Raw genomic sequence first — 24,571 nt, 5'->3', positions numbered from 1 at the left:
ACAATGAAATAAACACTTTTTTTTTTGAAATGTTCAGTTTTTCACCTGTTTTCATGAAAAAGAATCTGATAATGAAGATATAAATCTTTGCCAATATCTAAGAATGCACTTTTGATTCTGTGCCATCAGTGTTACAGTATAACCACTCCCTATCACCTCATAACTACAGCAGCGTGTAACTTGACCCCCTGGGATCGCCTGAACATCACAATGTCACAAAGCGTTCCACACTGAAATCACCCCACAAGAACTCCATACCACCTTATCCTCCCAAATTTGTGATGGGTCCCTTGAACCAGTGTCGCGCGCTGATGATCCATGACAATAGAATGAGGGTGAACAGCCCACCAACAGCAACCGGAGTGTAGTTGAGAGTGTCCTTGGTCACCGGGTATGAGACCAGCAACGAGAAGAGAACGGTGATGGTTGCCACCCAGAGGACGGCGACCCAGCCGACAAGCACACTGTACCAGCCAAGGTTCAATGGGCCTGGCACGAAGCTCTTGCGCGCCAGCATCACACGGAAGAGGATTGGCAGTGCATAGGCAATGTAGATTGCAGTTGTCGCGACCGATGCCATCGCCTGGAACGCGACGAGGCTGCCTAGAGACTGCATTTAGATTGGAAAGAATGTGAATCTTGCATTGTTCAAGTGCTGAAATACTGCCAAAGCAGGAATAAACACCGATAATAGTGCAAAGTTCGTGTTCACCCATTTTAACACCGATAATAGTGCTGGAATTCACAGTCACCTCTATATTTTTGTACTGGGGCTCCTTATGAGCCAATACACACTGTCTGGATATGACGCGTCTGCGCATATGGTACAGAAAAGTCCTCAAGTAACTTGAATCATATTAGGAAATCTTACTATCCGTCAGCTCTTCGTCTTTGGCAGTATTTCAGCACTTGAACAAATTTAGAATCAAAGTATTAGGACTTTGAATCTAAATGCAGTCTCTAGGCAGCCTCGTCGCGTTCCAATAGTAAGATTTCCTAATATGATTCAAGTTACTTGAGGACTTTTCTGTACCATATGCGCAGACGCGTCATATCCAGACAGTGTGTATTGGCTCATAAGGAGCCCCAGTACAAAAATATAGAGGTGACTGTGAATTCCAGCACTATTATCGGTGTTAAAATGGGTAGCAACAACTGGTACAACGATCATCAGGACAAAGACACCTGAAAGGACGGGTATCAATGTATCATGCACATCCCAAGCAATTTTGTGAGCCTTCCATAATCAACAAAATAAATACTGCTATGTGTTTGATTGGTTCTGTAAGTGAAGAGATCCATACTTAATAAAGACATTACCTAGCATATTCCAAAGGGCAGCAATCTGCCCAAAGAAAGATAGCCAAGTGATAGAGAGGCTGTTGATGATGGCATGGCTCAGCAGAATCACGGCATGGAAGGCGAAGACAACATATTTGGATGCCAGGTACCCCCCACCATTGTTACCACCTGTGCTAAGCAGGACGATGACTTGAATCAGCTGTGCTAGAGAGAAGTCGATACTGGCCGTGCCTGCCCACTGCAAAAGGAAAGATGGGATTGTCAGTCCATTGATACTGAAAATTGAGGGTAGAAAGGGGGCCTCAGAAAATTGTCCGGTTACCTGTCCTACAATGTTGAACCTGAAAGCAATGGAAGTGATCCAATAAACGGAAGAAAGAATTGAGGTCAGAAGGAGTTCACGATCTCATAGTGATGAGCTTGGAAACATGACTAGCAAATGGTGTCCTCATGAATTCATCAACGAATTCAGAATAGTGTTTATTGTCAGAAATCCTGGTCCCCGATGGAAAATTCACTATGCATGAGATAGCAGCAATCATGTACATACTCAAGTCAACCCATGCAGAACAACTGAACAAGATGCTCCAAGCCAGATATAAACGCAAAATTGGTTATAAAAAAACGCAAGATTTAGTACACTAGACCCACACTGATACGTTTTTCAGTAAGATACAGTCTGAAAAAATTATTAGCACTAGTACATTTTTCTTCCTTGCTCATAAAGATTAAAGCATGCACATTGACCGGGGGGTGAAGCATGACTGATTACCAAAAAAAGGTTTCATTTTTTTATATGTCCCGAGCAGCTAAAAGGAACAGAGAGTGAACAGAGACGGGGCACTGAATACTGATACGTGGTGGATTGGAAGATAGCAGTGCAAGTAAAATACCATCCGGTGATCCAGGAGGCGAATGGCGCCCACCGGTCGCCAGAGAGGCGCGCGCTCCAGTAGTAGAGTCCGCCGGAGGTGGGGAAGGCGGAGCAGATCTCGGCCATGGAGAGTCCGACGGCCATGGTGAAGGCCCCGTCGACGAACCAGCCGAGCGTCATGGTGGCGGGGCCGCCGAAGGCGAGGCCGGTGTTGTAGAGCGTGGTGACCCCCGTCAGCACCGAGATGACGGTGAAGCAGATGGAGAAGTCGGACACCACCCTGCGACCGCGGTCGACTGATCGAGTGAAGCAAAGAGCAGGAAATTAAAATGGTCGAACTGACAACGGAGAGACGGCGTGCGTACGAGAGGTGGCGCTTGAGCTCCTGCTTGTATCCGAGCTCGCGTAGGCGGCCATGATCGGTATCGAGGGCATCGTCGGCGGCGACGGTCGGGCGCTTGTTCCAGGTCATGGCGCCGCGCCGCGCCGTGTGTTCAGCGTACCGGCGCTGTTTGGAGGCGACTGGCGACGTGCCGGCGGGGAGGAAAAGTCGATGGGCGAGGGAGCGAGCGAGATGGTGACACGGGAAGGAAAGCCAAGTCAACTGGAGAGTGAGCCGGACGACTTTGGAGCGATTCGTATCACAGTATCATGCTTGGGTGCGAAGAACCTCTGAATCTTGCTTGGATTTGTTTTCCCGGATGTCTCCGTCGAGACTGTTTACCAAGAAGCAGCAATGACTGAAAGGGTCCTAAACCAGATTTATATAACTAAAGTCCTGAATCCGTTTTGCTAGATAGCCAATGCTGAAGCTATTCAATTTCGTCAGGCTAAAGCAAGCAGAGGAAGCCGGCAACTTCACCAGCTGCTGCTGGTCGACGACTTTTCATTTATGCTAAACAAAGTTGCATGATCATGTCCTATTAATTTGGTATAAACCTTTTGCTTAAGCTAATGATCGAAGCACTCTCATTTGGAGTAGGTTTCTTACAAATTTTATGAGGAACAGACATGCACTCTGTTTGGTAGTTCCAGCAGCTTCTAGCCCAACAGTATTTTCTTCTCACACCGCTCTAGCACCAGCTTCCAGCCAGCCAACAGTATTTTTTTCTCATACCGCTCCAGCCACCAGCTCCAGCTCTTGTCCAGCGAACAGAGTGATGGTCGTAATTGATGATTCATCTCAATCAAATATTCAAAATTGGGTTACAGTGAAATTGGGTTTTTTTTTTTTGATCGAAGTGAAATTGGGTTGGGGGCACAGAGGATTCGAGACTTCCAAGATCTGGCTCAGGAGCTGAGGTCACGGACCCCTGAGCTGAACTCACCTGACCTGCTGCCTGCTGTTCTCCCTAGTGGCCTAGTCCCTCCACCCAAAGAAAGAGAAACGAATACGAACAGTACTGTAGTTTATACGGAAAAGAGAGCTTGTATTTCTTTTTCTTGGAAAAACTAGGAGTATAATCCGCGTATTTGCGCGGTATTGAAAATTCAAAAATTTACATGTCGTTGTATTCTTACTTAAAGGTTAAACTATTTTTTTACCATACATCATCTTATTCATCGTAAATTATGTCTTATTGTTGATTAAAACAATTCAACTATGATCTATCTATAATAACAATTTGATTTATTGAGTTTTAATAATATTATGCAGATAGTTATTCTTGTTTTTATTTTATTTTGATTGATTGTTGTTAGTTTTAGTTTTTATTAATAGTATATATTTGTAACTGATACATAGCTAAATGATATTTTATATTTAATTTTTCATAATAGCATTGGTGTTTAGTTCATTTTGCAAAATTGTGTAAAGATGTAAAGAGGGCATTTGAAGTACTAAATGAAGTCTATTTGCAAAACTTTTTGCATAGATGGGTTGTAAATCGCGAGACGAATCTAATGATGCTAATTAATCCATGTTTAATCAACAATTAGCGGATGGTTACTGTAGCATCACTGTTGCAAATCATGGATTAAGTAGGCTCATTAGAATCGTCTCGCGATTTACAGCCCATCCATGCAAAAAGTTTTATAAATAGACTTCATTTAGTACTTCAAATTAGCAAGATTCCATTTCACTTTAATGCGTTTACGGTTTTTTTGCAAAAACCTGTAAAGATCTAAACAGGGCCTTTGTTCACTAATAACTGTCAAGAGAGAGTGATTGATCTCCGGATGATTGTCTCACTCACACTCCACTGTGCTAGTGTTGGAGGTGGCCGAGCAAGGCGCCAAAGGTCCAAGGCTGCATCTGCTTAAGGCCCTGTTTAGATGTGAAAACTTTTGAGCGTAAATTACTGTAGTATTTTTGTTTGTATTTATTAATTATTATCCCGTCATGAGTTAATTAGGCTCAAAAGATTTGTCTAGCAAATTATAGATAAACTATATAATTAGTTATTTTGTTTAGCTGCATTTAATACTTTATGCATATGTTGAAATATTTGATGTGATGAAAAATCTTGTAAAATTTTGAAATTTTGAAGACAACTAAACAAGGCATAAAGTGACCTCTGTCTTTGCGGGAGAGATTCTTGAGCTACAGTAGTCCACTGCTGCTACTGCAAGAGACAATTTCTAACTCCCTAGTCCGCCCTCGCTCTCGGCTCGGCCTCCCCTCTCTCCAGTCTCCACGGGTAAGGTTGGATATCGAGCTGGCTCGGCTCGGCTCGGCTCATTATTAGACCGAGCTGAAAGTCAGGCTCGGCTCGGCTCGGCTCGTTTGGCAGCTCGAGCTGGCTCGTTTGGCTCACGAGCCAGCTCGAAAAAAGCCAGCCAACTAGCAGAGCCAGAGCCTAGAGCCACCAGCAAGCAAAATACATATATGAATATGGTGCAACAATATAAATTACAAGTATCCAACACACATACAACACATTTGCGGATCTGCCAGTACATATGAACATAACAGATAACACTTTAACAGCAAGTCCAAATGAGTGAATGACCAATTGTTTAGGTCCAGTCCAGCCACTGAACCAGGTCAAGGTGCCCACTGGCCACTGCCAAGGCCCAAGGCAGCCAACATAGGTTTAAGTGTAGGAGTTCAGGAGTTCACACAAACAAAATTTAACAGTAGCAGCCAACAAAATAAACAAAATAATAAGGTCTTCTCCTATTCAGGTGATCAGGTCATCGGGTATCCGCTCCTCTCCATCTCTCCATCTCCCCATGACTCCATTGGCCAAAATTAGTCTACAATTAATACGAAAAGAGTTCAGCAATTATTTACAGAAATGTACAATTCCAAATATAAGGTAATAAGCAGCACATAATGGAAATATCATGGCAGCATAGGTGTACTACGTACATATACATGGCAATACCAAGTTACTAGTTGTCTAGTTGCTAGCGACTATGCATTTTGGAAACTCCACGGACTCAATGTCACCATCATCACCTTCTCCCTTTAAAAACAGTCCAATATTAGTATCTTATAGCACAAATTAACAATAAATAAAATTAGTTGAAGATAAGCAACACACGTTCACATACCAAAATAATAGGAGAACTCTGAGAACCCCGTATCCAACTAGAAGCACAAAGTAATGCTTGAACTGTTGATGGTTTCAAAGAGCTCCTATAGTCATCAAGAATTCTTCCTCCAGTGCTGAAAGTAGACTCTGATGACACACTACTAGCAGGGACAACCAAGAACATCTTTGCCATACTAGCCACCACAGGAAATCTATGAGTGTTGACCTTCCAATAATTGGGTAAGTTGAAGTTCTTCTCTTCAACGGAGACATTTGGTTCATCTAGATAGATAAGTAACTCTGATTTTGAACTTTCTGTAGCACTAGATTCTAGAAAGGTTTGGAATCCACTTGGAATAATAGATGCCAATGAGCTGCTAGTATCTTTTGTAGAAGAGGATGATTTAGCATTGCTTGGGGTAGTTTCACTTTCACCCAACTTGCGGCGATATATAGTCTCATACTTCTTGTACAATCTTTCCAACTCCTTATCAATGTCATCTATCTCTCTTTGAAACCTTAAGCTGCCATAAATCTTAGCAAAGCACCATCTAATGTACCTCATTTTGAACCTAGGATCAAGAATTGTCGCAATAATCATGACATTATTTGTTTCCTCCCAATACTTATCAAATTTATCCAACATTGCATCAGCCATACTCATCACATATCCATCACCTGACTGTTGTGCCTCTTTCAATGCAATCTTTACTTGAATTATATATGGATAAAATACATTGGCAGTGAGATAAGTAGATGCTGAAAATGCAATTGTTGCTCCTGCCATTGTTTTTAATATTGGTCTAATTTTGTCATACAATTCCCATTGAGATTGTGAAGGTTTCCACACATATGTGTTATCTACTTCACAATAGTAACCAAATGCATCCTTACACACATTGCAACAATCTAGCATTTTGTATGTTGAACCCCACCTTGTTTTCACATCATGAGTCAACCCTTTTCCTACTTTGATAGCATATTGGTTGCAAACTTGCACAAACTTGTACATACGGGCTGGAGACCTCTTAAAGAACTTCACTGTATTTCTAAGATCACTTATCAAAGACTCTAGTGGCTGCAGCCCATCATTAACAACCAAATTGACTATATGGGCAGCACAACGAACATGAAAATAAATGGAGTCAAAGTTTGTGTTCCTTCTAGCAAGAAGCTTTGCCTTCAAATTTGTGATAACAGTATCATTGTTTGAGGCATTATCAAGATTTATAGTCATCACCTTGTCCTCTATTTTCCATTCCACCATACACTCAAAAACAGCTTGAGCTATTACAATCCCAGTGTGGGGATGATCCAACTCCATAAAATTCAGGACACGACATTGCAAGACCCAATCAGCATCAATGTAATGTGCCACCAAACACATGTACTGAATATTTTGATTAGATGTCTACAAATCACTAGTTAAACTTATCGATTCAGCCTCTCTCAGACTCTTTGAGCAGTTCTTTCTCAGACTCATAAACCTTCATACATTCATTCTTAATGGTCTTCCTACCAATAGATTCATAGTTGCTGTTCATCCATTTCATCAAGATATTAAACCATTTATGCTCTACCATCCTAAATGAATACTCATGGACAATTATCATCTTAGCAATCAAAAGTCTAGTGTGATCATGATCATATTCAGTAGGATTAACAACAATAGAACTGTCATCCGGAGAGAATGTTAGTGTACCTTGAGCAAGATTAGCCTTAGCCTTAGCCAACTTGTTCAAATATTGTGTGCACTTGGTTAGGTGTCGATTCAGCTGTGATGTTGCCCCCCTTGATGGTACACATAGCTTTTGGAACAGAACTTGCACTTGGCCTTTGTTATTTGGACCCCAAACTCTTTTTTTGATGCAACACTGATCAACTTAAAATACTTCCAGCAATCAGCCTGCTTTACTCTACTTGCCTTGCTCTTAGAAGGAGACAATTGAACACCAGCTTTCGATCTCTTTGCTCCTCTCTTTCCCTTCTCTGCCTTTGACACCTCATCATCATCCCCCTCTTGAATTATAGTTACACCATCAGCTGAAGGTAGGCTAACAGATAATTCATCGTCATGGTCAAAGCTGTTCTCTTCCTCATCCTCCTCCTCCTCCTCCTCCTCCTCCTCAGACAAAACCTCTAATGCTACCTGCTAACCATAAGACATAAAACTCAATAATGCACTACTGCATACAGTAAGAGCTAACAACACATTTCAATTTCCTATTGCACTACTATCTATATGCCTACGTGGCTACGTATAACAGATCGAGCAAAACTTGCACAATAACATATCAATCAAAACTAGCAATAGAACACTAGATGCACAGAAAGAACAAAGACCTTATCTACAGATACAGATCCAGCACCAGAAGGGGTTGCTGAAGGAGTTGCAGCAGAGGATGGGTGGTCACGGTTGCCCGAAATCACCCTCCGCACTTGGATCCGAGTTCTCATGCGTTTGGATCGTGATTCAGAGCTTCGCGGTGGTGGTGGCGCAACAGGAACGTGTCCAGGGTCTTCCTCCATGGCTGCAGGGAGAGGGGGCCTCAGCTAGAGGTGTCGTTGTCGCGCTAAGCAGGTCCTGTCGTCCTGGCGAGGGCGCAGAGGCGCCGGCCCCCCGCCGCGACCTGCGAGGCCGGCGCCCCTGCGCCGGCCGTGGCACTGCCTGCCTGCGCTGGGCGGCTAGGGGCTAGAGCCTGGAGGCGGGTCGTCGGAGGGGCGGGTCGGGCGCGGCCAGGGACGGGCGGACAGGCGAGGCAACGGGGCGATGAGGTCGGGGGAGGCGGAGGCAACTGGGCGAGGTCGACTCGACTCGCAGCCGCCGCGCAGGGGCAGGGATGAGGGAAGGGAAGGGAGTGGGAGACTGGGAGTCTCTGGGAGAGCCGGAGAGGGAGCTTAGGGTTTCATCGAGTCCAAGCTGGGCCATTGGGCACTTGCACTTGGGCCGGCTTTAGATTTGAGCCTTGGCTCGTTTCGGCTCGCGAGCGGCTCGCGAGAGCCGGCTCGAGCCAGCTCGATAAAAAGACCGAGCCAAAACCTTGGTTTGGCTCGTTTATATTTTTCTACGAGCCGAGTCGAGCCGAGCCACTACTGAGCCGAGCTGAGCGAGCTACCGAGCCAAAGTTTTTTTTGTCCAGCCTTATCCACGGGCCACGACCAGTCGGTCAGGGCCGAGCCCGTCAGACACCGTCGTCATGTTCGTCACCACTAGGGCTGGAAACGAGCCGAGCCGAGCTGAGCTCGGCTCGGCTCGGCTCGGCTCGGCTCGGCAAGTGAACGAGCCGAGCTCGGCTCGGCTCGCTATTTCTGCGAGCCCGAAAATCAGGCTCGGCTCGGCTCGGTGGAGGCTCGCGAGCCGGCTCGCGAGCCACACTAAACAATGTGAACTAAACTCAAAATAAATTAATTTACTTTTTTTGAATGATAACAATAATTATGTGGCATATATTTCTTATGTACATACAAATTGCTATGTTATGCGTATAAATATTAATTTATACTACTAATGATGAAGAATTAATTCATCAATTATCGTGAAATTATTCTTAAACTGTATTGGGTCGAGCTCGCGAGCCGGCTCGCGAGCCTGAACGAGCCGGCTCGGCTCAACTCGCTATTTTTGCGAGCCAAAAAATCTGGCTCGGCTCGGCTCGTTTGAAGCTCGCGAGCTACTCCGAGCTGAGCCGTTCCGAGCCCGAGCCGAGCTACGAGCCACAAGCTATTTTTCCAGCCCTAGTCACCGCCACACGCAGACGCAGCTCCCGATGCCCGGCTTTCTTGTCTGCCATTACGCCAACCGGAAGCGTACCTCCCTTGGATCCAATTCTCTCTCTGCCTTTGCGCCGCGCGCGCAGACCTACCGCGCGCGCTCCCCTCTCTCCCCCATGCTCCTACTCCTACCACCTCTGCACCTGCTGCAAGGCAGCCGTTGTTGCACACCTCTGCATTTCCTCCCCTCTCTGACCACCTTGCCTCATCTGTGTCCCCCCTCTCGTCCTTGATGAGTCTTCTCCACCTCCTCCTCCTCCTCCCTGTCGAGACCACAGGACATCCCAGTACACCACACCTCCATTGACTTTCCAGGGTGCTCTTCTTCTTGGTTTCTTGCTTTCCTCCATTACTAGTACTTTCTTCCTCTCCACTCTCCGGCCGGCCGGCCGGCCATGTCCTAACTCCTAGCCAGCCACAAGCCTCACACAGGCACCCACATTGCTCACCACCGCAGCAACAGAGCAGCAAAGAGGCGAGCCATGATCACGGCGGTGGACCTGTACCACGTCCTCACGGCCGTGGTGCCGCTGTACGTGGCCATGACGCTCGCCTACGGCTCCGTCCGCTGGTGGCGCATCTTCACCCCGGACCAGTGCTCCGGCATCAACCGCTTCGTCGCGCTCTTCGCCGTCCCGCTCCTCTCCTTCCACTTCATCTCCACCAACAACCCCTACGCCATGAACCTCCGCTTCCTCGCCGCCGACACGCTCCAGAAGCTCGTCGTCCTCGCGCTCCTCGCCCTCGCCTCCCGTTGCTGGTCCCTCCTCACCCTCGACTGGGCCATCACGCTCTTCTCCCTCTCCACGCTCCCCAACACGCTCGTCATGGGCATCCCGCTGCTCCGGGGCATGTACGGCCTCGACGCCGCCGGCACGCTCATGGTCCAGGTCGTCGTCCTCCAGTGCATCATCTGGTACACGCTCATGCTCTTCCTCTTCGAGTACCGCGCCGCGCGCGCCCTCGTCGTCGACCACTTCCCCGACGGCGCCGCCGCCTCTATCGTCTCCTTCCGCGTCGACTCCGACGTCGTCTCGCTCGCCAAGGGGGACCTCGAGGCCGACGCCCAGCTCGCCGGCGACGGCCGCCTGCGGGTCACCGTGCGCAAGTCCACCAGCTCACGCTCCGAGGCCGCCGGCTCTCACTCCCACTCGCACTCGCACTCCATGTCCATGCAGCAGCAGCCGCGGGTCTCCAACCTCTCCGGGGTGGAGATCTACTCGCTGCAGTCGTCGCGCAACCCCACGCCGCGCGGCTCCAGCTTCAACCACGCCGAATTCTTCAACGTCGCCGCCGGCGCCAAGGGGTCGGCAGCACCAGACGAGGAGAAGGGCGGCCTCTCGCCGCAGCCGCACGCGCAGGCGCCCAAGAGGAAGGACCTGCACATGTTCGTCTGGAGCTCCAGCGCCTCACCGGTCTCGGAGCGCGCCGGCGGCGGGGCCGTGCATGTCTTCGGCGCCGGCGCCGACCACGGCGACGCCCTTGCCAAAGGTAACCTTTTTGCCCCCCAGTGACTAGGACACTCCTGGTTGGCTGCCTCCTCCGATCCTAGCGATTCTTGTCGTTGTGCTGCTGACCATCCGACCAAACCATTGACTATTCAGAAACTGAATTTTCTTGAATAAATACCAAAAAAATTGTTTAGGATCTTTTGCTTTTAATAACTATGCTAAATGCTTTGCTTACATCAGTGAATTGGAGTACGGCCGTGAACCAAAATTTCATTTTCGATTGTGTTTTGCCTGCACAGGAACCCAGGCCTACGATGAGTACGGCCGTGACGATTTGAGCAGGACCAAGAGCGGGAACGGCGCAGACAAGGGCGGCCCGACCCTGTCCAAGCTCGGGTCCAACTCGACAGCGCAGCTCTACCCCAAGGGCGACGGCGAGGGGAGGCCGGCCGCCATGCCGCCGGCGAGCGTGATGACGAGGCTCATCCTGATCATGGTCTGGAGGAAGCTGATCAGGAATCCCAACACCTACTCCAGCCTCATTGGCGTCATCTGGTCCCTGGTCTCATACAGGTCGGCCAATCGATGTCAATTTATCATATTCAGCATTAGTCATCTCTGCATTTCTGTTGTCTCTTATGTCTTATGTGGTCTGAGCTCTATAATCTAGGTGGGGGATTGAAATGCCCGCGATCATCGCCCGGTCAATCTCAATCCTGTCGGACGCAGGGCTTGGGATGGCAATGTTCAGTCTAGGTGTGTGGAATGTCGATATCTGATATTGCATTGCTCTATGTTTCTGTAATTCTATTCCTCCTGTATGGCTTAATAGCTGCAGGCACTTAACTGTGTATTCTTTCAGGCTTGTTCATGGCATTGCAGCCGCGAATCATTGCCTGCGGGAACAAACTCGCTGCATTCGCGATGGCTATTCGGTTCCTCATGGGTCCAGCGGTCATGGCTGCTGCCTCCATAGCTGTCGGGCTGCGCGGAGTTCTTCTGCACATAGCCATTGTTCAGGTATACTGCAATCTTGTGTCACAAATTGGCATACTGCACATAACTGGGAAAAAGGGTCCAGAATTTTGAATTGCCACTCAATTTTATTTCAGGCTGCTCTACCTCAAGGAATCGTGCCTTTTGTGTTTGCCAAGGAGTACAACGTTCATCCTGACATATTGAGCACAGCGTAAGATCATCTCCTGACATTCCATAGTTCTCTCAGTTCCAGCTTCCAATTTCCCAACGATCAACCTGTATATTGATGCTTATTTTTTGGGGGTCTTGCCATGAGGATTCTCTAACCATGTTTCCTGCTTTCCTTTTTAAATTAGATAATCGCAAATCATCATTTTAAAAAAGAATGACAAAAAGAAATTATCACCCACCAAATTTCCAATCATTCCTAATGATAATGTTTGAGAAGTGCCTCGTGCAGTCAAAAAGTAATAATAAAGCCAACCATCAAGCCAGGACAGAATCAGCATGATTGCTCCTAACATGTTGCATTTCACACTACTTGTTTACTCATGGACGCATACCATGCCACGATGACAATGATCATTCATAATTCTCTCCTTGCTGCAGTGTGATCTTCGGAATGCTGATTGCTCTACCCATCACCCTGGTCTACTACATCCTGCTGGGGCTCTGAGCTCTCTTACCTCTCAAGTCTGCAAAAGCTTGATGCTACTGACGGTCTTGTTTAGGATCCATGACTGTTGAGCTGCCTTTTTGTTTGGGTAATCCCTGCTAGGATGGTAGGTCATTAGTGGGTAACCCTACCACTGATAGTAATAGCATCTCTGATGTCTAGTCTAGCCGTCTAGGTGGCTTCGTGGACAGCAACTCTTCCAGAATGAATCATTAGAATTCTGATGAGCATTAGAATTTAAAAGCAAGGAGGGTATTTGTGATGATAATCATCTAATCTGTGAGACATTGTTGTTGGTCGACTTCTTTGATCAGATGTCTGTCTAGATGATATATAGCAGTGCTTTCTGAGGAGCTGTAGTTAAGGTGCCGTGATGACTTGCACTGCTGAAAATTGAAATGTAGCATGATCTGGACGAATTTCTCTGTCTTTTCTAATGAGCATTCATCATATTTTATGGGAAAAAGATTCAAGTGTTACCTTTTCTAAGAATAAACAGGGCAAAGTTGTCCAGTTTCACGAGAACCAGTAGCATTTTCTTCGGGGTTGATACAAAGGGTGGACCAAAAGGTGACGGCTTCAGCAAATGGGGCCGCAGAATGATGTTGTCGGGACTTGGGAGTCAGTCTAAAGTTTTGGCTTTTGGCAAGCGCACTTGAAGCAGCCATGATGAATTGGGAAAATCAATCATAGTACGACAAGGCAATCACGTCAAAAAAAAAATCTAAATTACTCCCCTCAATTATAGCTAAAGTCTAAATAATCTCCTATACTATCGTTTGGTTTATTTCACCCCTCAAACTATGCATTTTGATTCAAATTACTTCCTAATAAAATTTGTCTTTTTCATTTCTTCATGTATAGGTGGAGTTTTAAGTTAAAATTTTACAAGATAACAATACACAGCATAAAAGCATGTTAGAAAAATATATTATATGTTTTTTATCAATATTTTGATAGGTTAGAATATTTAATAATAAATTAATATTAGAGTTCAAAATTATATTAAAACTAATGGTAAAAAATTATACTTTTTTTTTCTAAATATTCATTGTGATGCCCACCACTACCCTGCAAAATTTGAAATTAAAATTCAACTTGTATATGGAGTAACAAAAAAAATTTTATGGGGTAAAATGAACTAAATGACATAGTTTAGGGGGTAAATTGAACCAAGTTATAATTTAGGGGATTATCCAGACTTTAGTTATAGTTGAGGGGAGTAAATTGAACTTTTTTTCAAAAAAAAAGCTTGCAAATAGCCATGAATTGAACTAAAAAAATGCAAGCTCTATATACCGATGCTAAACAATGAAATTAGCCTAGATATGGCACCAGAGAACAAGTACCTTCTTGGAATTAAGCAGGTGGTGCTTCTCCTAGCCCATAGCAAATAACAATGAGGTACTTTTTTTTTGCGAGAAATAGATGCATTTTATATTAAAAACACTGCAAGAAGCACAATACATCTCAATCTTACAGGAAAGACCCTGAGAAAACTAGAAACTGCAACGAAGCCCCAACTGTTTATCTTCTTCCTCCGGTAGAGGGAACGCAACTCCTTTTGAGCTCGCATGCCGGCGCTCGGGAACTTCAAACCTTCCATCTCACCGATGCAAATCGACGGGCGGACCCCAAACATTGGAAAACCGCAAGAAATACTCGAGAAGAGAGCATCGGCCGTCGGCCTCAACGATTTGTCCCCAAATCCTCCACCTTCCACAGATCCAGAAGCTCCAGAGCACAGGACAAGCAACCACAGGAAGCAACCACGAACAGCAACCGTAGAGAAGAAGGGGCAGCCTAGGAGATCCATTCGAGAACCCAACGGACCTCCACCAACCTCACAGGGCGAACCAAAGAACCGAAGCTCACCTGGATCGACCCGGAGGACCAAAATCCACTCCGCCTCGATGCCGGCGACGACGACAGCAAGCAGAGGGAACAGCAGCCGCAGAAGAAGGAAGCCCACCTCTTCCGTCCACCGACGAACGAAATCGATGACAGCTCCTCCCTAGCACACCATAGCTGCACCGCCGGATCCCAACGGCCAGCAAACCCTATCTCTAGGTAAGCCCCTATCTAAGATATATACATCCGAGCGTCGATTCCGCAGCTCCCCATCCTCTCCGCCGCTAGAGCGGTCGCCGGAGAAGGAAGGCCCCTGAAAATGACCATTCATGGCAGGCCCCGCAGAGAGAATAAGGTTAGATGTGTCATCAATTCACCATGATGAATTGGCCAAACGTTGTTGCTACACACCATCAATCCCTCCTTCACGTGAGAGCTTACTGAACGACGCTACGATCTCATGATCTTCCAACAGCAACATCTGCCGTGGGGCAACTTCGCAAGATGACCCTTTCCTCATCTTGATCTGCTCTAGCCTGGCTGCCAGTGAGTCCATCCAGTTTCGCCAAGCACACGGCGTGCTGCTCCAATTGCTTCATAGGGCACATCACAATCCAGTTCCAGCCACATTTGTTGCAAGCTACGCCAAGTTCGAAGTTCCATCCTGAAAATATAAGTTGCTGATCAGTTTTCAAATGTTCCACAGATGCAGTCATAAAACCGTATCTGAATCAAACTAACACACAACACAAGGCCACAGATACGGTCTGTATCTGAATCACATTAAGGATCTATTTAAAAAATCTAGGGGGTTCAACGTAAATAATCAGATTGTGATTACTAATCGGGATCCAAATTAGGGGTTATGTGTAAGAGGTATTTTCTTAAAAAAAAAACAGGTCTTCCTCCACTCGCCGGCTGGTCCTCACCCCGTCACCCGTCTCTTCCGCCGCCGCCGCCGCCGCCATGCTGCACCTCGTTCGCGAGCGGCTCTACTTCGGCGACATCAAAGACGCCATCGCCGCCCTCACGGAGTCCTCCTCCACCCCGACCTTTACCCACGTCCTCTCGGTCGTCAGCTCCGCCTCCATCTCCTTCATCACCGACTGCCGCCCGGGCCTCGCAATCCCGACGGAGGAGATCCGCCGTGTCGTCACCGGCGAGGAGGGCGCGCCACCTACAGCTGCGGTGCCCCCCGGGACGCTGATGCGGGTGGTGGAGCGCGCTGGGGACGGGCTGCGGGTCACGCGGATGGCCGTGCCGCTGCGGGACACGGAGGCGGAGAACCTGCTCGACCACCTCGAGCCTTGCCTTCATTTCGTCGATGAGGGAAGGAAGGTCGGGAACGTCCTCGTTCATTGCTTCGCCGGGGTATCCAGGAGGTAGGAGTCTGAAGCCGTTTTCATTTTGTCGGTAGCTAGAATCTCCTGGTGGTTGTTAAAGAACCGGACTGTTACAACATAACATTAGTTTTACCTGACCAATTAGCGGCGCATGTAAAATGAATGTATTTGACACTAATCACTTGCAGCATTGTGCTGGTTCACAGTTGCAAATTTGCATTAAAACTTACCCACATAATTATTTGATAAAGGAAATTCATTAGCCTGACTGCCTGAGCCTGATCACTTTCCATACTACCAGCTCCCTTTATCATCTGCATATATGCATTCACATTTACTTTCAAACTTATCGCAGTGCTTCCATCATTGTTGCTTATCTTATGAGATCAGAGCAGAAATCTCTGGAAGGTCTGAACTCTCTTTTCCTGGAAAGAGAACATGTATCTTTTCATCTACTCTAGTTCAATTTTACTCATGTGGCCTTGCTTGTTATTTTCTTCCAGAAGCATTACAATCTTTAAAGGAAGTTTCTGAGTCGGCATGCCCGAATGATGGTTTTCTTGACCAGGTGAGATTTGTTCATAATCTGTTGGCAGTGTATGAACTCCTGGAGTGTTTGTTGCTTAGTTGAACATTCTGTGTTGTGCAGTTGAAATTGTTTCAGGAAATGGGCTTCAAAGTTGATACTTCAAGTCCTTTGTACAAGAGATTCCGCTTAAAATTATTAGGTTAGTCTTGATCCATCTTTGTTAAAGTGGGGCATTCTCCATAAAAATTCGAGTCAAAGAGGCCTTCTCCATTTTTTGTGGGGTATTCTCTATGCTTTATTTTTTGAGTCTCACTTTGACTGCTCTCACTGAAAATAGCACCGGTTAGTTGGCCATGTATAGTTTAGGTAGACCAATAAGCTAGGGGCGAAGCCAGCCGATCAAGTCACTGGGGTCGGCTCTATGGGCACAGCGGGGTCAAATACAGTAGTGAACAGTGTTTTACACTGAGTTTTGCAAAATTCATCGGGGTCCGGCGACCTGTTCTGTTTGTGTTCTGATATCGCTAGATTGAAAGCAGATGATTGCGCCCAATATATTTCTGTTTCATTTTCCAGAGTGTTTGAATATTTTTTCCTTGATAATTTGTTTTGTGATGTATTCCTGCCTGTACTTATGTATACATTTTAAGTGCTGTATGGTTAGAAACTTAGAATCTGCAGCTGCACCTGAAATAAACAAAAATGTGTTTCATCATTTTTTTTTCCTCTCAAAGTAGTCAAATTGTTGATAGATCAGTTCTAATATGGCAGAAGGTTGAGCATTCAACAATACTATCGGTTTATCCAATAGAATTTGGTCATTACTACTCCTAATTACTAATCCTTGTTTGAGTTGAAGCAGTTGTATTGTTTCTGCATTTCTGTCATGTGGTTTTGTGACTGCATAAGGTCCATAGAATTAGAGAGATTCTCGCTTCAGTGTCACTAACACTGTCATTCCTTTACATCTAGTATGAGAACATTTACCATCTTTAAACAGCTAACCTTCATTCAATACAATTGCCTATTTGCCTTTTGATTTCAACAAACATGTGTTCTGTACTTCTGTAACCTAGCCTGTGTTTCCTCCTACAGGTCAATCCTACAAATTTGGGGAGAAAATAGGCAGCTATATGTTTGAAGATGACCCTGGCCTTTCTCCACAATCTGGCTCTTGTCAAGATTTTTTTTTTTGAAGGTCACCGGGGGGGGGGGGGGGGGGAGAGAGTCCCCCACCTGAATTTCATTTCAGTGGCCCTGAATGGCCCATCAAATGTTTAAAGAGTTTTACACGCAGTGCTCCTCTAGAGTTTACATTGCGGATTCAATGACAGAGCACCAGGACAGACCAATGTGCAGGTCTTTTTGCGGGAGTCGACTCCCCCATGAGCGTGCATCATCGCGAGCCGCCCGCATGACAGCACCCAAAGGATCAAGCTGTTGTCTGAACACGGCGTTGTTGCGGCGCTTCCATAGTTGCCAGCAACACAGCAGGAGGAAGGAATCGAAGTGGCCTGCAGGTATGTGCTGTGGTGGTACCAGCTCAGAGAGCTTTGCAGTAGTCATAAGCGAAGGCAGGTCGATGTGCAGGGCTGCCCAAAAAGATTTGGCGAACTCACATTCGAACATGATGTGCGCAGCTGTTTCATCCGCTGAAGCACATATCTCGCTGCAGGAAATGTTATAAGTCATGTTCCTGGTGAGGTTGAATCTTGCTTTGATTGGAACAGAAGGAAGAGTGGTCGTCCATACAGCAACAAGGAACAAGATTGCTCGTCTTTATTTTTTGAGCCTCTGAAATGGATGACTCCAGGTAGTCTGATGTTACTACCTATTTTTTGAGGACTATGTTACTACCTATTTGTGTTGTGCAAAGGAAAATTCATACAAATCTTGCACTGTTGCACATACGGTTGGTTCCCTCTGAATCTATATATGCTTTATTTTTTATAATGTGATGTATAGGTCATCTTAGATCTGAAACCTGACGTTTGAGCATTTTTACACCTGCTTTCATTATGGATCTTAGTAGAGCGATGTTATCGCCCCACCTTCTTCTGCTTCTTTTTTAACTAACACTTGCATTGTTTCACTTGTGCCTTTGTTCACCTAGCAGTAGAAGATGGTGCTTTGGAGGGGAAGCTATCGTGCATCCACTGTGGAGCGAGGTTAGGATACTTCAACTGGTCAGGAATACAGTGCAACTGCGGCAGTTGGGTTACCCCAGCCTTCCAAATTGTTAAGAGCAAAGTTGATATAAGCACCATCTAAACCTTGGGAATAGTCTGCAGTGAGCAAACCATTGGAGAAGCTAAGAGATTAGGAGTGTGACAGTACTGGTGGCTTGAGATTACGTGTATAATATATATATACACACACGATATGTACACAGTGAAGCAAGAGCATATTGTATGTTTTGCCATTGCTGATCAGGGGCTGTGTGCAGCAAATATCCTACAGAATGACACATTTGCTGGTGTAACAGATTTGATGTGAGGTCAGCCGTCCGTAGGGCTCGAAATGGATGGAATACAAATTGAGCAGGCACACTAGTATTTATATTGTTTCAGGGAATTGAAATGCCTGAATTACTCTTTTCCAATTTTTTTCCCAAGGCACACGGTATATTCCAAGATTCAACTTTGTGACGTGCGATCATTTTTTTTTGGCCGGGGAGTACAGAATTGGTTTCACTGGGTTCATTCCTGAATGCACTTTGTTATGATCATTTGTTTATTTCATGAACATGTATGAAATTTGAAACCTGTCCAGCTAGTAAGGCACACTGGAAATTTGAAAAAAGAAAAACGAAACTGAATAGCGTAGTGGGCTGCCAAATTGGTAGCGAAATCAGGCCCTGCCATCCCAACACCGTTGGATCGCGGGTGTAGGGCAGTAGGGGCCATCTCAACCGTCCGGATTAGCTTCTTTCCCGAATCTTCGCCGCTCTCCTACCTTTCCGCTTGGCGACCGCCGGCGCGACCCCTTTCTTCCCTCCCGCCGCGCGCGCCTCTCCGACCACCCGCCTCCGCCTTCCTTCCCCGCCGTCCGCCGGCACCAGTTTCAATGAACTAGCGTCTCCTCTCTTCACCCAATACCCGCCCGCTTCCCCCTGCCCTTCTCTCCCGGCTTGGATGCCCATGGAGGCCAGCGGCGCGGCGGCGGCGACCGGTGAGGTCGGCTGGTACGTGCTCGGCCCGAATCAGGAGACTGTTGGCCCCTACGCGCTTACCGAGCTGCGAGGTGAGCATTTGCCGCTTGCTCATAGCAATTAAGTGCATTTTAAGCTTAGAATTTTCTCGCTGAGGTCGGGCTTAGGGTTTAGTCTACGCTGATAATCTCGTGCAGGAAGTTTCCTTTCCACGCTCTTGAACTTGAAGATTTTCGCTTCTTATCCCGCAAATTGTTCCCTTTGAATAGAACATCTTGCAAATGGGTATCTCAACGAGAGCACAATGCTCTGGGCAGAAGGGAGGACTGAATGGATGCCACTCTCTTCCATCCCTGAGTTACACTCTGCTGTCACAACAAAGGATCAACCTGAACAAGGTTAATGTTTTTGCCTTGCCCTGTACCTTTAAGGAAGATTTTGTAAGGTCCTCTTCTCTCACTCATAGAATTTGTTTCCAGCTGCTCCGGATGCCGAAGATGATTTTGAGAAATTTCAGAAAGAGGTTACAGAAGCCGAAGCTGAGGTTGAAGCCTTGAAAGGCAGTGCTGAAGATGCCGATGAGCGGCCAGCAACCCCGCCGGATGGCGAGGAGTTTACTGATGATGATGGCACCATTTACAAATGGGACCGTACTCTGAGGGCATGGGTTCCTCAAGTAAGTATTGCTCATCTGTTCTCAAGTAAGAATTTTTGCAATTCATGATGGTATCCTGTCTTTAGAGATTTTGATGCCCTGTACTTTCTTTTTTAATGATCAGCATTTAATGAAAACTCATGTTGGTATATCATTTAGGTGATTGATATGTAATTACATTGTATTAAGGACCAACCAGCGGAAGGTACCAGTCAATCAGCCATCGCTTAATAGTCTTAAAAATTCTTGTGAGGCTATTTGCTTCATTGTTAGGATTCTACTAGCTTGTTAATTAATGCTTGTTGCGCCTTTTGTCTTCTGATTCAAAGTTCAAGAGATTTAATTGGTTTGCGCCTGAGTTATTTTTTTTTCACTTTTGATTGATCATTGTTTATAGTTTTTATTAGTTAGCTGGTGCAAGATTTCAGTTTATGTTTCTGAAACAACAGGCCTGGTCCATCAGGACAGAAGCCAGGTTCATTTTTTTTAAAAAAAATCTTATATTTCACATTAGCAACTTTAGGGGAAGTTGGGAAACTCATTTCTCCATATGAATCAATGTTTCTTTGTACAGCCAACTTTCTCACCAGTTTCTTTCCCCTGACCATGTTCCTTCTTGCTTTGCTTGTTTGCTGAAGCAGAAGTTTGTTATTTAGTTTTCAATTTGTCTTTAAGTTTTATTTCAAGGACTAAAAACCTTTGTTTTCTTCAAGCAAATACTGGTATGATTTGCGGTTTGATTATAGTTCAATAAGTATCCTTAGCTCCTCCTATCGCTTTATGTTGCCAATAATCCTTGAGTATAAAAACCTCCCCTTCATCTTGTATAATATTCCCATTTGCCATTTTTTCAATTATTCTGAATTTTCTTATGCCTTTGTAGAATGATGCATCAGGTAAAAAGGATGATTATGCTATGGATGAGATGACTTTTGCACTTGAGGAAGAAGTATTTCAAGCACCAGATATCCCTGGTCCTGCTGCTTTAGAAGAAATCAACACCCTGGCTGAAAACAAAAACAAAGAATCAGAAAAAGCAGAAAATAGAGGGGAGAAGAAGCGAAAATCTTCTGAGAAGCCAGCTGAAAAAAAGGTTTATTTTCCAAATCATTCTGGGGGTTCCTGATAAGTTCGACAGGTTTACTTCTAGTTTTCTACTAACCTGTTGGACTTCTGTGGTAGGAAGCTAACAAACCTCCGGACAGTTGGTTTGATCTCAAAGTCAATACACATGTCTATGTGAATGGATTGCCTGATGACGTCACGGTGGAGGAGGTAAATTACTTGCTCCAGCTAATTGTGTAGGCACATTTCATTTCTCTTAGGGAGATCATTTTGATGACCATTCAACACATTCTTAATCAGTTGGTTATTCTAAAAGTACCTATTCTGAACTTCTGATGCTGGATTTCTTTTGCAGATTGTGGAGGTATTTTCCAAGTGTGGAATAATAAAGGAGGTATGCTTTTAATCTGCTGTGTTCCAGAGACAAAAACTGATGGATCTGTGTTATTCACTCTTTATGATGTTTTGTTTTTCTCACTTGTGTAAGGACTTAGTTTTGTCAGTACTTGGACTAGTATATAAGTTGCCATCTGAGAATGTAACTAATTTGGTGTACTGGCAAAGGAACTTTGTAGTTTGACTTATCAGAGTTTTGGGACCTTCAATACATATCAAGGCTGTTCATTTTTGCAAACTGCTCAACTCAGTGATTTGTATATTTATTGTCAAATTGAACACCTAGCAAATTTCAGCTGTCTAAACCTGCAGCATGCATTATGTTACTGTATATTTGGCACAGTGCACATAGTTTATATTTAGATGGATATGATATTAATCTGTGAGGTGATGTGGGTGCCTTAGATAAACTGAAAAAATATCACAATATTTATTTGACATTACTTTGTTTCAAATAGCTATTGTTGTTTCGCTTATTAATAAAAAAAAACTCGACCTGCGAGGGGCTAGCCACCCCCCGAGCATTCTTATAAGAAGGAGGCCTTCTAACGCAGGCCGAGAAACCCCCCGAACCCCGGCTCTTTCTGACCTTGGGTCTGGTGCCATTTCCTGGAACCGTTACCCGGGCCGGGACCGTTACCCACTGGGCCAGGAAACCGTGATGCCAGGCCGGGCCAGGCTGACTACACAGCCCAAGCTATCAGGAGCACAGCGAGGGGGGTTTTTTCCCACAGGCGGGGAAATTCGCCTCGGTGGGGGTTCGAACCCCCACCTGTGGAGTGCCGCCGGTTGCTTCGCACCACTCGGGCTAACAACCTTAGGCTAAAAACGAGACGGGAGTGGCAGACAGCCAACCCGGGCTGGCTGCTTGAGAGCACGCTCTGCTAGCCGCTTAGCCCGCGAGAGCCTCGCCCCTTATTAATAATAGTTTTGGATCCAAAACTATTCCAAAGCTTATTAATAATAGTTTTGGAAGTATAATATGGCTGTGATGTGGCATTTATATCTCCTTCCTGAACTTTAAAGCACTGAACATGTGTAAATGTTGATAATTGATACTATAGGATCCAGAGACTAAAAAGCCTCGGGTGAAGGTCTATACTGACAAGGAAACTGGCAGGAAAAAGGGTGATGCCTTGGTGACATATCTCAAGGTATCTTGTTGTTGAACTGCTCAGATTATTTGGAATCGCTATGCATTTATTTTTACATGCCTTTCCCTTTCCACTATTCAGGAGCCGTCTGTAGCTTTAGCAGTGCAGTTGTTGGATGGGACATCATTCCGACCTGGTGGTAAGACTCTGATGTCTGTAAGTCCGGCCAAATTTGAGCAGAAAGGTATTACTCATTTTCATATCAAAACTAAATACTCTGTGTACCAACAAAACTTACTAATGATGCGGTCACATTTGTTTCAGGTGATGTTTTCATTGCAAAGAAAACTGATAAACAAAAGAAAAGGAAAACCAAGAAGGTTGAAGACAAAATGCTTGGATGGGGTAAGTTTGATTGTTGGTTTTTTGGTATTAATTTTAATCATAGCTAATTTAAACTTGGAATATAAAGTCATTTTTTTCTTATTAATTTTCTGTAACTAGGTGGGCATGATGATAAGAAGGTGATGATTCCTACTACCATTATTTTGCGGTACATGTTCACTCCGGCTGAGTTGAGAGTAAGTAGCTGAGCCTCCCACAATTTTGCACTTTTGATTTGGGATTGGGCGTATTTGTACTTGCTTGCACATTTTATCATTTCATATTGCTCTTGTGAGGTTCATGCTTCGTAGCAACTTTCTTTTTGGATTAACCAAAGAATATCCTGAACTTGCAGGCTGATGAAGAGCTTCTTCCTGAGCTTGAGGAAGATGTTAAAGAGGAATGTGCCAAGTTTGGTCCAGTGGATAATGTGAAGGTACACCTACCCGTAGATATGGAGCTTTTTTGAACTTAACTGAAAAACAGATATTACCAATTCTTTTTACAAAGCAATTTTCACCATTTCAATATTAAGAATAGCAAGATGCATATTTTATGCAAATAAGAATCATTCGAAAGGAAGCTAAGCTGGCATTTATCAGCCATAACTCACCAAATTGTTGCTATTACACCTTACTCCTTTTTTCACAAAACCACTGTTGCTAAATTGACATGTTTCTGCATCCAGGTTTGTGAAAATCATCCACAGGGTGTCGTATTGGTGAAATTCAAAGACCGGAAAGATGGCGCCAAATGCATAGAGAAGATGAATGGCAGATGGTAAGTCAACACAAACAAATTATCTCCCCTTTGTTTCTGATCTGGTGATGTTAGTGGAATGCTGAAATGGAAATTTGGCCTGCCTCCTCGTGTTTGGTTCCCTCACAAACCTTTAGTATATCATTTATTCATTGATTTTTGCCTGAAATGCTGTTGAAAATTTCGCCACCATTTCTCGTTCATTTGTCTGAAAAGTTTTGCCATTAGATTAAAAATACAACTCTTGTAATTGCTCATGTCTGCTTGCCTCAGACTAGAAGATTATAAAAAAGAAATTCTGAGCAACATTCGTGCTCCTGGGTTGATCTGTCCTGATACCTTTTTTTCTTTTTCTTACCTTGCAGGTTTGGTGGGCGGCAAATCCATGCTAGCGAAGATGATGGCTCCGTTAACCATACTCTGATCCGTGATTACGATGCAGAGGTGTCAAGGCTGGATCGATTCGGAGAAGAGTTGGAAGAGTCCGCGTAGAGGATAACTGGGATTGCATTCTCTTGTACGATAAGATAGCATGGGGATAGGAAGTTTTGCGTTTCACCTCGTCCATATTCTTGGCCTTTTTATGTGCCTGGTGGTTAACCAATGAAAAGAAATTATGTTAGCCATGATCACTTGGTTTGTTACTGGAACGTTAGAGATGCACAATTCAGTGCTAACATGTAACACTCACTTGAATTAAAAAAAAAGACATGTAACACTCGGTAGTAATCAACTCGTAATGCCTGTGATGTGGTGGCTACCAACCGAAGCACACTTGCTTCCAGTAATTTTATTTGCAGGCATATATTTTTT

At 45.1% G+C, this 24,571-nt stretch overlaps 4 protein-coding genes across 4 annotated transcripts; 3 read left to right on the top strand and 1 right to left on the bottom strand.

Moving 5' to 3' along the window:
• Window positions 1–621: 621 nt before the first annotated feature.
• LOC120643491 (amino-acid permease BAT1 homolog) lies at window positions 622–2,834 on the bottom strand. The gene is made up of 5 exons (XM_039919867.1): window positions 2,542–2,834; window positions 2,196–2,456; window positions 1,625–1,643; window positions 1,321–1,540; window positions 622–1,185 (listed from the first exon to the last, which is right to left on the bottom strand). The coding sequence occupies exons 1-5, from the start codon at window positions 2,646–2,648 to the stop codon at window positions 1,007–1,009; spliced, it is 786 nt and encodes a 261-aa protein (XP_039775801.1). The 5' UTR covers window positions 2,649–2,834; the 3' UTR covers window positions 622–1,006.
• A 6,741-nt stretch (window positions 2,835–9,575) lies between these two features.
• LOC120643488 (probable auxin efflux carrier component 1b) lies at window positions 9,576–12,950 on the top strand. The gene is made up of 6 exons (XM_039919865.1): window positions 9,576–10,917; window positions 11,177–11,450; window positions 11,548–11,633; window positions 11,740–11,897; window positions 11,990–12,066; window positions 12,465–12,950. The coding sequence occupies exons 1-6, from the start codon at window positions 9,909–9,911 to the stop codon at window positions 12,529–12,531; spliced, it is 1,671 nt and encodes a 556-aa protein (XP_039775799.1). The 5' UTR covers window positions 9,576–9,908; the 3' UTR covers window positions 12,532–12,950.
• A 2,315-nt stretch (window positions 12,951–15,265) lies between these two features.
• LOC120646483 (dual specificity protein phosphatase 12-like) lies at window positions 15,266–18,856 on the top strand. The gene is made up of 8 exons (XM_039923042.1): window positions 15,266–15,764; window positions 16,081–16,133; window positions 16,229–16,293; window positions 16,375–16,453; window positions 17,350–17,432; window positions 17,516–17,774; window positions 17,930–18,067; window positions 18,371–18,856. Exons 1-8 carry the CDS (start codon window positions 15,349–15,351, stop codon window positions 18,523–18,525), a joined length of 1,248 nt encoding a protein of 415 aa, XP_039778976.1. The 5' UTR covers window positions 15,266–15,348; the 3' UTR covers window positions 18,526–18,856.
• A 353-nt stretch (window positions 18,857–19,209) lies between these two features.
• Window positions 19,210–24,507, top strand: LOC120643485 (splicing factor U2AF-associated protein 2-like). The gene is made up of 13 exons (XM_039919860.1): window positions 19,210–19,497; window positions 19,675–19,803; window positions 19,885–20,081; window positions 20,944–21,153; window positions 21,243–21,335; window positions 21,481–21,519; window positions 22,586–22,675; window positions 22,757–22,859; window positions 22,940–23,020; window positions 23,120–23,196; window positions 23,355–23,435; window positions 23,688–23,779; window positions 24,124–24,507. Exons 1-13 carry the CDS (start codon window positions 19,389–19,391, stop codon window positions 24,248–24,250), a joined length of 1,428 nt encoding a protein of 475 aa, XP_039775794.1. The 5' UTR covers window positions 19,210–19,388; the 3' UTR covers window positions 24,251–24,507.
• Window positions 24,508–24,571: the final 64 nt, after the last annotated feature.

This window comes from Panicum virgatum, chromosome 8K (assembly GCF_016808335.1).
Source record: "Panicum virgatum strain AP13 chromosome 8K, P.virgatum_v5, whole genome shotgun sequence".
Taxonomy (NCBI): domain Eukaryota; kingdom Viridiplantae; phylum Streptophyta; class Magnoliopsida; order Poales; family Poaceae; genus Panicum; species Panicum virgatum.
The sequence above is the reverse complement of the archived record's forward strand: the minus strand, read 5'-3'. Positions and strand labels throughout refer to the sequence as shown.